Source organism: Lottia gigantea (genome assembly GCF_000327385.1).
Source record: "Lottia gigantea unplaced genomic scaffold LOTGIsca_17, whole genome shotgun sequence".
Classification (NCBI taxonomy): Eukaryota; Metazoa; Mollusca; class Gastropoda; family Lottiidae; genus Lottia; species Lottia gigantea.
The window spans coordinates 478,009-492,340 of NW_008708133.1; the positions used below are offsets into that span (position 1 = coordinate 478,009).

The 14,332-nt window shown below is 31.8% G+C and overlaps 4 protein-coding genes across 4 annotated transcripts; 2 read left to right on the forward strand and 2 right to left on the reverse strand.

Moving 5' to 3' along the window:
• Positions 1 to 2,458: 2,458 nt before the first annotated feature.
• On the forward strand, positions 2,459 to 5,159 carry LOTGIDRAFT_158397 (hypothetical protein; the record flags this gene model as incomplete). Its single annotated transcript, XM_009051559.1, has 2 exons — positions 2,459 to 2,651; positions 4,987 to 5,159. The coding sequence occupies 2 exons, from the start codon at positions 2,459 to 2,461 to the stop codon at positions 5,157 to 5,159; spliced, it is 366 nt and encodes a 121-aa protein (XP_009049807.1).
• Positions 5,160 to 5,639: 480 nt separating this feature from the next.
• On the forward strand, positions 5,640 to 6,972 carry LOTGIDRAFT_158398 (hypothetical protein; the record flags this gene model as incomplete). The annotated part of the gene is made up of 3 exons (XM_009051560.1): positions 5,640 to 5,766; positions 5,838 to 6,037; positions 6,712 to 6,972. 3 exons carry the CDS (start codon positions 5,640 to 5,642, stop codon positions 6,970 to 6,972), a joined length of 588 nt encoding a protein of 195 aa, XP_009049808.1.
• Positions 6,973 to 8,573: 1,601 nt separating this feature from the next.
• On the reverse strand, positions 8,574 to 9,649 carry LOTGIDRAFT_158399 (hypothetical protein; the record flags this gene model as incomplete). The annotated part of the gene is made up of 2 exons (XM_009051561.1): positions 8,574 to 9,169; positions 9,445 to 9,649. The coding sequence occupies 2 exons, from the start codon at positions 9,647 to 9,649 to the stop codon at positions 8,574 to 8,576; spliced, it is 801 nt and encodes a 266-aa protein (XP_009049809.1).
• An 824-nt stretch (positions 9,650 to 10,473) lies between these two features.
• LOTGIDRAFT_158400 (hypothetical protein) lies at positions 10,474 to 13,151 on the reverse strand (the record flags this gene model as incomplete). The annotated part of the gene is made up of 3 exons (XM_009051562.1): positions 10,474 to 10,746; positions 12,274 to 12,552; positions 13,008 to 13,151. The coding sequence occupies 3 exons, from the start codon at positions 13,149 to 13,151 to the stop codon at positions 10,474 to 10,476; spliced, it is 696 nt and encodes a 231-aa protein (XP_009049810.1).
• Positions 13,152 to 14,332: the final 1,181 nt, after the last annotated feature.

Sequence of the window (14,332 nt, forward strand, 5' to 3'; positions counted from 1 at the left end):
TGTACCCTTTTGAAAAGCCAAAAAATCGAAATATTTAATATGGATTATCTTGTTCTTAAAAACACGATCAAATATTAAGTTGAGAAAAACTCCAGAAGGCAAAATTCTTGACTGATTTAGACGAAAATTAGAGAAATACGAGGATGATCCCTATCGAAAATCAAAAAAGGATAATAAAAAGAAAACGGTTGTGAATAAACCTCTTGAAGTATGAAAATGTTACACTTGTAATGTTTATTTATTGACACCACTTGTCACCCTCCCGAACGACCCGGCTTTCATTACATTGTTGTTGGAGCATTACGATGGCTATTGCTATTTTGATGTTTTCACGCACCAAATTCACACAAATTAACGACAGATTCAATAGCCACTAAGGATTCGATCAATTACTACTAATACCCTCAGGTATTATTGAACGAAAGATTGCGTTCCCAACGTGATTACAGAAGAGATCGCCGAGTCTTGACGGTTGTTTTGAATATGTCCAAAATAAACGCCGTGACTCAATAGTCAAATGACAACAATTGCACGATGTCTGGTGAGTCCTGTACGTTTTTACCATGCTTATGGCGACCCTAAAAACTTTTAAGCCAATTTTTCGGCGCAATGGCACCGCAGTTAGAACGCCTTTCCGGTGTGACGGGGCCGTGGGGACATTATTAGGCGTTCAAGGAGCGTATAAACATAGACAGCTTACAGAATTATTACAGACCTTTTAGAGAATGCTGCATAGTTTGTAGCTGCCAGTTTAGGCCTGGTGTTAGGCTAGTTTTGATTACGTTTTCGTATGTAATTGACCTGATTACGACGCTAATTTTGTGGGTACGTTTTTTGGAAAAGAAACGGCATGGCTGTCGGAATTATATTTTTGATGTAAATTTGGACTTTGCTTGGACGTGTTTGTGTCAGGTTTGGTACCATACACTTGGAAGCCTTGAGAGCTGGACTCATTCCTCTGTTTCGACTGTGTTATCGCTCTGGATTTCTTCTAAGCACTTTTTACAAGTACAAGAAATTCTTGAATGATGTTTATCATAGCTACATGCAGCTGATCATAGTTCTTCTCATTATTTTGTTCTTAAGCAGCATATAGGGAATCCATGATTATGTTTATACTAAGGACAATTGGAGAGTGACAGAGACCCAAATAGGTTACTTGCCAACGTTAATTAATATATGGGAATCTGCATAAGCTTTAGCAATAGACAAATAAACAACGCCAAGCAAAACATTATTTATAGGAAACTGAGCAATTGTTTTTCTTTCAACGATTTATATCCATGTAAAGCATTGTCTCCGAGCTTTTATCAAGTTTTATGTATTTTACCCTATTAGTAGTGCGCCACTTAAGTTGATCGACTTGTGTGCATTTTATCCAGATTCAATGCCCCATCACTCGCCGATTGTATGGAAAGTTCACATAGACATCGGTATCGAAACAAACAAAGAACTGTCCAAATTCAATAATTTGAACTTAAAGATGGGTTCCTTTATTTTCATTTATGAAAATGAAAATGCTAATAGAAAGTATCTTTTTGTTTATAGAGGCTGTATATACATGGACTCTTAATTATATGCAATAAGAACATAATGAAATGAATACATGATAATTCATTAGAAACACCAATTAATCATCATATTGTTAGATGATACAGTCTTAAGTGTAAAATACATGATTTTACTAAATAAGATGATAACAAACATATCAATAATGGGAAACGGTGGGTGGGAAAAAATACTGCTTATTGGTTGAATTTCAAATATAAACTGATTTGTTCAGGTTTTAATGAGAGGGTTAAGAATACTTTACTCACTATCGAAAAAGCTCGGTATTGAAACACAACTCACTGCAGGTCAGGGTTAATCAACAAGATTATAACTTAAAGCTATCATGCACTATATAGACCACAAACTACATATTAACTCTTGTCCTGATAATAAGTAATTTTATAAATAAAACCTAAAAATTCCATTTCTGAACATTTTATGTGTTAGATAGAAAAAGTTGATAAAATTTATTCAATAATTTGAAAAATAAAACTCCGCAAATTCAGTCTGTCTACTATCATGTTATTCCAAGTTTGAAAAGTTTTGTATTCCAGATAATCTAAATCTAAGTCATAACAACGGGAATCTTAATGGAATAGTGAACTAGCATCCGGTTGAGGTTTTGGAGAGTGTTGACGTTGTCATTTAGCTCCATTAAAATCGACCTGTTTTTTAGCCTATTTTAGGCCATCCTATGTTAAAATTGTATCTACCTAACAGAAGAATATTAATAGTATGTGATTTATGACTTTTTGCTAGATAAAGTACTAATTTCGTGAGAGGTTTGGTGATTTTCAAACCCGGCAACTTTGGCCGTGGTCGCTTGACCAATATGGCTGCCTCCACACAACAACAAAGTTGACCGAAAACGTGGGACTATTATTTGTCGAAAGATAATACAGTAAAGATGTTCACAGGTGAGAAGAAATATCAACTGAACGAAATATTTAATATGATCGAAGATGAAATAGGCGAAGATAGTGTAGTGGCGTGTTTTCCAACAGGAGATAGTTTTGAAATAACCATGATTGATAATGAAAGTGCTAAATATTTGGTAGAAAATGGTATCGAGTCCAATGGTAATGGTTTTCCATGCGTACGTAAGTGATGATGAACTCCTAAACAAACTTCAAAAGTGGGGCGTAAAGGCGGTAGGTAAAATTAATCGCAAAACTGTGAAAATTAACAATAAACGAATATACGACGGCACCAGATTTTTGAAAGTTGAATTCCCACCAGGCATTTCAAGATTACCGTATGTCACACAACTTAATGGCACATCCTACCCTGTGCGCCATGACAAACAAGAAAAAGCTTGCTTCATTTGCCTCCAAACTGACCACATAATGGCAAAGTGTCCTGAATTTAAATGCTTTCAATGCGGTACGCAAGGTCATCGTAAACGTAACTGCAATGCCAAAAAATGTGACGTCTGCTACCGATATGAATGTACATGTATTGATACATGTATTGATGAAACTAGTAAACAAGTAACAATATGTGTTGACAAAACATCGGATATAACAACAACTGTGACCTTGACAGAATGTGAATAGTTAACAAACCGTGATAACAACGAGAACACAAGTGCAAAGATGATATGAGAAAATAACGGTAGTTTGGATGCTCTTTCCAACTTGTCTACAGACGCTAAAGAAGATAATAATTCCACTGACATAAAACAGACATCAACCCCATCCAAAAAAACCCGACTCTAATGAAAACATAATTAGAAAAGATATTGATAGCTTTTTTAATTTCTGTACTATTACCGAAAATAACCAGGCGTATTAGAGATCCATGTCGTCGACTGTTAGCCCAGATAAAGAAACCCTCTCTACCCTACAACAAGGTGGTGCTCTTAAAATGGCCCGACTAAATAAAGTCACCAACTTTTTAACCAAGAACGCAGAAACAACAACCAATTCTATTCCTAATGACTCTAGTACTGAAGATAACGACAGAGTTTTTCAAGAAGCTATTTTAATTGAAGACAATCAATCCTCACCTACCCGTAGTTAAGTATAATCATGGCCCCTTTTCCCACTCTAATTTTTATATTCATGCTTCGAATTTTAACACTTAACTGTCAAGGCCTTAAGTCAATCAAAAAATTTCGAAACTTAATTTCTAAATTTAATGGAGAACATTTCGACCTCATATGTCTACAAGAAAGTTATTGGAATGAACAGTTTATTTCCCAAAACGAACACATATGGGATGGTAAAGTAATATATTCTTGTAGCCATGACGGGTATAAAGGTTGTACTATTCTCATATCAAATAATTTTAAGAATAATGTAAGCGTCTCCTCCCTAGATGATTATGAAGGTCGATTTGTTGAAATATTGGTTAAAATCGATCAACTGGAATTCCATTTGCTATCGATATATGCCCCCAATAATCCCAAAGCGAGGAAATGTTTTTAAACAAAATAACAAATATAATTAAGGACAAAGAAAATGTACTACTCTGTGTTGATTACAACGATGTACTCTATCATATCATATGGTTTTTGTTCCTGACCACAATAGTCTACCGTAGATTGTACGCTGAGGATGCTGTGGGCAATATCACGGTTCGGAATATTTGCACTTTGTTCTGGTGAGACCAGGTTACCGATGATAGATCTTAAACGTAGGGCTAATGTCCGTGATAATATTTTATAATCCACGTTTAAGAGGCTAATTGGTCTCGAGTTTTTCAGATCGGATTTTTCGTTTTTATTTTTATAGGAAAAGGATAAAACTATTTCTGGACATTTCGTTTTGTTTTTGTATTTCTTGTACCACTTTAAGGAACAAAGGGCCATGAACATCCCAAAATCCATATGATATGATAGAGTTCACACTAAATATCTCTTTGCGATTCTAAAGCAATTCGGATTCGGGAACTATTTCTCAAAATATGTTGAACTTTAGTACAAAAATATTCGTAGGTTGGTCAACGGCCATATCTCTCGCTCCATCCCAATTTGTAAGGGTGTTAGGCAAGGCTGTCCCATTTCTGGCTTACTTTACCTTTTAACAGCCGAACCATTAAACCAATTACTGAAGCTAAATCACAAAATTGTTGGTATACCAGTACCCTTTAGTAATTTAACATTCGTTGTATTCCAACATGCCGATGATACCATTCTACTCTAAGCTCAACGAACGCTATCTTGGCAGCCCTCAAAACCATTGATATATATTGTAATGGTTCTGGTGCAAAAATCAATACCAGTAAATCGGAAGTGCAACATACGACGATACTCTTCAAGGTCTACCCCTCAAAATTGTCGATTAAAAATTAATATGTGGAGACAGAGACAGCTTAGGCTTAAAAGTAAATCTGTCGTCATAAATGCATTGTGTCTGTCAATGTTATGGTACCATCTCAGAGTAATCGAACTACCACAATGGGCAGAATTAAAAATAAACAAATTAATTTCAGATTTTCTATGGTTTGGTAAAAAACCATTGATAAAATTTAATACAATACAGGGGCCCTTTAATAAGGGTGGGTTAAACATTCCGGCTATTAGATTCATAAAAGAAGAATTCCGATTATATTGGTTAGCATATACCAGTAGTTCATTCCATGGGGAAAGTGCAAACATTCTCTAACCCCCTCAAATTTTAAACCTTAAAAATGGCAAATTAAAATTACATACTAGATCCAATCTTTAAATTATACGATCCAATTCGTTACTCATTTAACAAAAAAAAAGAGGATTATATTATCATCTCACCGACTGTTGGTTCTAAATCCCAGTTGAATGATGGTGGTAGAATTACCTTCGAAATAAATTCATTATCAAATTGGTTACTTCTTTCCGATGCTTATTTCAGATGTGATTTCAAAATCAAAGATTTAACTCCCAATTAAAATCGTGTAAACAAACTAATACAACGTTAGAATTTCTTTCCATCTTTATTTAGCGAGATGGTTTTGGAAGCTGGTTCAAATACTATAGAAACCATTAAACACCCTGGGGAATTTGACACAATGTTGAAAACAGTTCTATATCCCCAAAAATTACGATTCAGTCTCAGACTGGATACCCGATTTTGATGATGGAAGTGTTTTAAATGAACCGGTAAGAAATGTTGCAAAATGATGCAGATTTAGCAAGAGTGAGAGTTGTTGCTCGAAACACAATAGAAAGAGTAGCACGAGCAGCTAATCAAGGATTTGAAAAACCAGTAAATCAGTATAACCTGAGAATAACAGGTGAGGTAATTACGTAAATTGGAAATTATATCCTTTATTCGGTCTGTTGGAACACAGAAACGTTTCCATAGGGTTACCATATAAAATTCATCTACAAAGAGAAATCAACGATGATAAGATATTCTTTGGAGAGAATGCTTCAGTTGCAAAATTAGAAATAACGAATCTCCAACTTTATATACCCGTAATAACACCATCAATTGAAGTAGAAACGAGAATATTCAAATCATTAACTAAAGATATTGAAATAGCTTTTCTTCGTCGTAACACGGTAGGTAGCATGATTTTAACTGGAGAATCCACGACTTGGCCAATCACCAATACTATTAAACCAGCAAGATATTTAATGGTTGGTTTCAAGTACTTACCAGACTTACAGACGAATATAAATAATATCTTTAGAGTAGCAATGAACCAAACGCAAGATCCTATAATCCATAAAGTTCAAGTAAGATTAAACAACGATAATTATCCTAACCAACCTTTAAATCCACGAAGGATTATAATGAATTGTATAGAAACTATAAAAACCTCAGTTTGAATATGTAGATTTTGCACTTAATCATCCAATCTTCTGTTTTGTTCTATCAGCTCACCAAGAAGATATTTTCAAAACAGGAGTGAACATAAATATTCACATTGAAAAAAAAAGAAGATGTAACCGGGTATTGTTTACTTCTCGAAGAAGCAAAACATTTAATTAAAATAGCAGATAGAAGAATGATAAGATAAGAAATAAAGCCAGAAACTTTAGTCAAGAAAATAATAGAAGCTATTGAAACAGCTTCACTAACTGTAATAACTTTCAATTGTAAAAAAATCAACATAACTAAAAAAACTTATTGATAAATACAAATATTGTAAAGTCAGAGACGATATAGACTTAGAAAGAATTGATGCGAAAGCAAAAGAAGGTGGATTTTGTTTACCTCCCCTACCTTTGAGGTTGTTGCAGCGGGTACAGTAGCTGGTGGTACAGCCGCCGCAGTAGGGGCTGCCAACGATAAGAAAGCAGCTGATGCTAAAGCCGCCTACGAAAAGAAAGCAGCTGCAGTAAAAGCTGCCGAAGAACATAGACACAATTTAGCAATGGAAAAGTTGGCAGCAGAGGATGAAAAAAGTAAAAATAAAGGTTCAGGAGATATGATAGGCACAATAAAAGAATTTGACGAAAAGATTTGGGGAAGAAACCAAGAAAACTGTTAAACAAGGATTAAATAAATTAGTAGATAGTATTGACACAGGGGAAGTCAAAGTCAAACATAAGGGTAATGGAATATTTTTAAAAATATACACACTGGAGAAGGATTATTTCTTTCAAAGTATAAAGGAGAAGCAGTGATTTTTGGAACAAAAATATAGAATAAAAATAGGAAAGAAATTCAAACATTCAGAAATATTTCCTAGTAACCCAATGCTTGTGTGTATTTGTGGAAGTTCCGGTTCTGGGAAAACTCATCTCACTTTTAACATGTTGACAACACCAAACCTTTAGATTTCGATTCACTATATATCTACACAACAACACCAGAGCAATCATATTATCAATTTCTCAAAGCTTTAGAATATTTACCAAAGAAAGATGTTCAAGACATATTTCAATATTATGAAGAAAACGAAGAAGAAGTGGAAATAAAAGATATCATGGATAACTACATTAAAGCAAAGAATCCCTCTTTCTATCCAACGGATAAAAGAGTTTTTCTTACGAAAAATGTTAATGATCTAGATTTGTCTAAAATTTATAGCAATCGAAAGAACTTAATATTGTTTGACGACTGTGTAACACAAAGAAATCAAGCTGTTCAACAATAATTCTTCACGAAAGGAAGACATCACAACTGTCACTGCATATACCAATCCCAAATGGATTCTATGTTCATTAGAAAAAATGCAAATTGTTTTTTATTATTTGAATTAAACGATAAAGATTTATTTCAAATCATTCAGTCGATAAATCATAAAAGCTCAATGGAGAAACCCAGATGATCATGGATATATATTTATAAATACTAGAAAACCTGCGGGTTATGATCGACATATGTTAATTTTTTTTAAAAATGAGTAGCGATTGGAATAATATTTTTAAAAGAAATACAGAATATATCAAAAATAAAATAAAGATAAAATAAAGACCCAAGTTGAAAATAATAAATTACAACAACTTGGATTAACAGAAAATCTTCAAACTTTATTTCACCCAATATTAAAATCTCAAGAGGATATTAAAAAGAAATTAGACACCCCTCGTATAGAACCTTATATATATCACCCAAAACCGATTGAATATAGTGGTATTATAATTAGGACATCATATGATATAAATCGTCTTTTTTCAAACCCTGACCCAGTTTTACCAAAGAGTATTACACCAATCATTGATGATGAGGGGTTATTGTTTAATGGAAAATCGATACAAAAGACTTAATATTTACATTAACGAAAGGATTAATAGATTTAATGAATGGCGGGTATATTGGCAATGCCGATAAGAAGGATTTAGTAGCATACTCAAAATTTCTAGATGCAATTAGAAAGTCAGGACCCGAAACAAATAGATCAAAACAAGTAAAAATAGATTTAAAGATTTTGGAAACGAGGAAATTGTAATTCAACTTCATTTAAAACAAAAGAACTTAATTTCATTCTGTAATTAATCATTCTCTTCTTGAATAGTTATGTAATCGAAATCATCATGCATGTTCAATTCTTTTCCATCGTTGTAAGGATACATAATTCCTTCACTATTTGGTTGCTTTCTCTTAACGAAATTTAGGTAAGCTCTAAAAACTTTCTTTTGTTTATCATCATCCTATGGAATAACTATTCCATTTGTGAAACTTTTTTCCCATTTTTTTCTTAAATTCATTCATCACATCATGCCCACTAGCTAATTGATTAAAATCTTCTACACTTATCTTATCCTTAGAATAACCCTTAAACGTTTTCTTTTCTTTTAAAATACCGTCGGAAGTTAGAATGATATTATATTTGATTTTTGGCGCTAAATATAAACCAAATATGATTCCACCATCACCGTAATCATTCTTTCCTTTAGTATAATCATTTTCGGACACCAACCCAGCTTCATTTAATTTTTCCCAATTGCTAGATGAAATGTATAAACTATCGGTATCCGTATAGTATATTTCAGGTTTATAAAATCCATCTATTACGTGAATGAAATTATTCATTACTTTCTTTCTGTGAGATAAAACAAATGATCCCAAATGACTAGGTGTTAGTCGTGTAGTAGATTTAGTTTCAGATATTTCTTTTTCTTCTTCTTCTCTCTCAACGATATATTGAGTCTCATTTACTTTATGATAGCTTTTAATATGTGAATCGAAGTTGTCTTTTAAACTTGCTTCACTCCATAGATGTGTGGGTAAGATATATCCTTCTGAATAGATTTACCATACAATGAATTAACTAATAAATTCATGCAATTACTACCCACAATATTACCTTCTCGTTTATATTTATTTCTAAGTTCTCTCAAAATTAAAACGTATTCTCTGTATGATGGAGTTTTAAAATTTTCTCCATATACTATCCCATCTAATATCTTGAGTATTTTACCACCTACTTTAACTATTTCTTGAATATCGACCGATGTTTAGACATCATAACAGAAACCATTTCTGAATCTGATTTTAGTGCCAGTTTCCTTTTTACCTTCTCTGTTTGTAAAAGTAATTATATCTTTAGCTGGTATGGGTTGGAAGAACATGTTGGTAGGATATTTAAACCAGACTTTTAAAATAGCCGTTCTAGGTCTGAATTTCTGCTCATTAAAAAGCTTGACAAATTCTTCATTTTCTTCTGGTAGAAACGGTCTTCCGCTTTCCGCTTTAAGATATTCGCTGTTTAAATCCGACATGGCGGATGCATACAAACCATTAGCGTCGAACGCAATTAGTTTAGTACATTTTATTTCGTTAAATTTTGAATTAACTTCCGTTTTATCTTTATCACTTTTACTATATTCTTTAAATAAATCATTTGAGTTATCGAGTTCTGTGTATTCCTTTAATACATTGCAAATTTCATCTATTTTGTTCGTTTCAAATGATTTCAGAAACTCTTCCTCCTTTAATGGATTGACTGATGAAATGTCTTATAAAGGTGTGTGAGTAAACTTTTTCTACATTTTCTTTTTAAGTGTGTTCTGGAACGAGTATTTTCCTTTCGTAATATGGTTCTTCAACCATTTCTTTATCGTAATGATGCAAATAATACCAACCCTTTAAAGATACAGAAGATTAAATTATTAGAAACATTCTGGAATACAGTGTCTTTCATAACCTTGTTGTATTTTATCAAGCAAGCTCCAAGACATAGGGTGTCTCGTTTCGCGTAAGGTTCCCATTCGTGTCTTTAAGATTCCCAGTTATCTTCGGTGTATTTTACAATATTGATATCACTGATCTTTCTCAAATTCATTGGTAGATAAGATGAATTTCCCCATGCTTGCAAACTAGATTTTTCATGTTGATAGGAACTTTTGAAACTAATATTTTGCAGATAGTTAGAGTTGCCAATTTTTTTTTTGGGGTTTTTTCTGTAAATCTTCATCGGTGTATGGATTAGATAAAGGTAAAGATAAAATGCCTCTAGCCATTACTAGTGGACATTGCGATAGTTTTTTTACGTTTTTAATTACGATCCAGTTATCAAAAGCGAAAGCGTTATGAGCAATTAACGTTAATCTCTTCTATCATATTGACCTAAATATTTTAACATGTGATCAATGCAATCTTTACCCACAAATATTTCTACTATATTAGTCATGAGTTTATTGTAAAATTCTTCTGGAATTGGATCTGTCGGCTTTAAATCTGGAAAGAGATTGTTTATCGTCTCTAACTTTTTTCTTAGATTTTCCATATTGACTAAAGTGCAGCAATAAGGAATAGCTTTACGCGTTTTACTTTCTGAATATGTTTCACAATCCCAAGCGAATAAAGTATCATAACTCTAATTTGAAAATATGTTTAGTTTCAAAGGTGCTACTTGTGTTACGGCATTATCATCTCTACATGTTTTCCATACCTGTTCATAATTATCTTCTATTTCTTTCATACCTAAACTTTTTACATTTCTTCTTATGAGACAGAAATGTGAGTTATGTAAATTTCTCGGATACTTTCTTTGGTTGAAAATGTCTATTTTGGGGCATATAAATGTGAAAATAAGTGTTAAATTTCTTGGAATTACTGATTCTAGCAGTTGTCATTAATCCTTTTCTATTAGGTTTTGGAAAATCATTAATGAATTTTTGAAATTCATTTGTTAAATCTTTGTTCAAAACATGATTTACACATTTGATAAAACAGTTACCATTTGTTGGTATATAGCAATTTTTACCTTTATATTCATTTATCTTTTTAAGTAGTTCAGTTCCTCTACCAACTTTTGATCTTTTTATTTCTTTAAAATTGTTTTTATGTAAAATGACATTTCCTGTGAAATACAAATCAGAAGCATCAGATTGTAAATCCATAATAGAAAAGATTTTCTGAAAAGTTTTGGCATTTTGGTCTGTGTTTTCCATGCTCGTTTATCTATCCATCTAATTCAATTTCTCCTGTAAATGTTACAAAATTTTCAGAGACACCCTTAATAACATTGGAAAATAGCACATTTGATATGAATGTTTCATCGTCTAAAATTTCAATTCTATTCATATTTTTAAGTATCTATTTTTTAATTAGGAATTTTTCACTTTTATTGATGATATTTCTACATCAAATTTATCTAAAATTTCATTGAATTCTTCTAATTCTTCATTATGGTTATGTTCTTATCTTCTCTCGATCTTTCAAAAAAATATAAATAATAATTTATTAAGATATGAATTTAAAATTTCTGTTTTCTTTTTATAATGAGATTTTTGTTTTGATGTAAAACCTAAAGTAATCAATCCACAAGATGATGTTTGAACGGCAGTGAAGGTGGCTAATACAGTTGGGACATTTAGTGGAAGCATTAATCCACCAGTTGCGGCTGTTGATACTGTTATCCCTACTGTTAGAACTGTGCTTAATGTTTTGAAAACAGAATCAATTCTACTCCATGTTTTCCTGCATTTGTTGAAGTGTTTTAGTTTTTTCTTTTAGTTCATTTTGTTTTTCTATCATGTAGTTTTGTCTACTGCTTTCCATTTTTAAGGTAATTAAATTAAGTGAACTTTTGATAAAGCAAAAGATGGAAAACTTCTACAGATACTAGGGATATTTGTTCTTCCGAATCATTAATCTAGTTTAGATGAAGTGAAAACTTTGGGTTTTCAATAGAGAGTGATATATTAACATATGCATCATCATCTCTTATTGCTGGTATCAAAATTTTTTGTTTTTGTTGACTTTTATGAATATCAATTGAGGTAAATATATCATTATTAACAAAATATAGTTTTACGTATTTAAAGTCTGTCGCTCGTAAAAACTCGTAACTTCTTGTTTCCCCTATATTTTGTGGTTTTGGATTTCTAATAATACTTACTGATGGTGGAGTTTCCGTTAACAATATCATATCAAATTCACTCAATGAAAGAGTATCATTTTCTTTAACTGGTATGATTAACATTCTAAATCTATCTATATATTTTCCACTCGTTTTAATATATAAGTGATTAAACTTGCTGTTTTCCTCGTTAATTTCATATTCTTTAGTTTCTACATTTTCTGTACCATTGATAAACTGAAGAACTTTACGAGCGTTAAATTGACGATTAGATGAAATTCCTGAGTTTTGTCTGAAGAATATTGAATCAACTTTTACCTGCATAGGAAAAATAATTTCAATTACAATTTTTCCTCGGAAAGGAAAAAGTAATGAATGATTACCATGAAACATGGTATGGGGGTAAATATATTCTGGAGGAGAAATTTTATATTCATACTCTTTTGAATAATCAATATTATCAGTAATGGAAGCATCTTTATCACTCAATTCTCTAAATTAGATATTAACGAAATTAAATTTTGTAACTCAGTTTTGTTCACTACGTTGACCAATTGTTTTTGAAAAAAACTTATTAAACCTGCTACTTCTTGCTGTAGTTTAGTGTCATTGATAAAATTTTTATTATTTAATTGACGATTGAAGAATCTTTTCACATTACTTATTTTATCTTCTAAATGGTTTTTATTTACTTCAATTGAAATTATTTGATCCCGTAAATATTTCTTGTGAACAGCGTCATTATCATTTTCCGGAGATTTTAAATTACTTACTTTGAAATTGTTCATATCTAAATCACCTTGAAGAGTGTCTCCGATTTGATCCACAAAGTAAGGTTTCGCTTTATTTATCCACGCTGTAGTGTTAGGTTTTTTGGTTTCTAAAGGTAAAGAACCTAATCCAAACTTGTTGGCCATTGTTATAAAGTTAAATTTATTATAATATCTTCAAACTGTTTTCCTAAACTCAGCTGATATAAAACCCAAAGTGCAAGCTGTCCACAAAACTTTTGTCCTGGTAATTGAATTTTAAATGTAGAACATTTAATTGGTTGATTAGTCAATTTCATTATCTCTTCAGTGGGTTCTAATCCAAAAGAATCGAAGAAATATAAGTTATTTGAAGAGTCTTTGTACAAAGCAGAATGATGAACTCCTTTTTGATCGGAAGTATGTACATTTGTTATAGCATAAAATTTACCTTTCTTATATTTCAGATCATTTATTTCATCTCTCATACAATAATAAAACGGTGATACATTTAACTCATTCGCCCATCTCATAAGTTGAAAGTTTGTGGTTGTATCAGTTCCATATTTATCGAGAAAGCTATTCATTTTTAAAAGTCAGTTTTAATAAAACCTACCTATGATTTGTTCTTTGTCTTGATCGATTAATTCATATGTAGGAGGTGTTGAGGTCATGAATGAACGATGAATATTTCGTTTGTCCAGTATCCAACGTAACCTTTTTCGAATTTGCTTTTATATTTGAAAATACAACGCGATCTCCAACTTTAAATTTGGGATTAATATTTAAATTATTTATTTCATTTTCAAAATTATTAAGGACAGAAGAAAACTTTATAATATCTGGATTTTGACTAGCTTGCATTGGAGAAACAGCGATGGAAGAATGAATTTTATTATTATAATTATTCCGATACTACAGTGGGTAAAATCTTTAACCATTTTTGAGACTTTAGTTCTGTGAATGTTTTGAAAAGTTTTGATTTAAGCGTCCTGTTAAATCTTTCTACTACTACAGCTTTTCCCTCGTTATGAGTACTGTAAATATCAAAGCCAAGTGATTTCATATTTTTATAATAAAATTCGCTTCCTTTATCTACCCATAACTTTTGGGGTTTTCTATGTTTCATGATCGTTTCAAAAGCCTGTTTGATCTGTTTCAAAGGAATAACCCAAGCATATCTCGTATACAAAACTGTTAAGAAATATTGATATCCTCTTTCGACTGGCATATTAATTAAATCTGCTGACCATATTTCATCTTTTTCAAACACTATAACTTTTAAAAAGTTTTTAGTTTTTCTAAATTCTTTATGAATTTCATCTGCTAATCCCATACCTAGAGCCCTT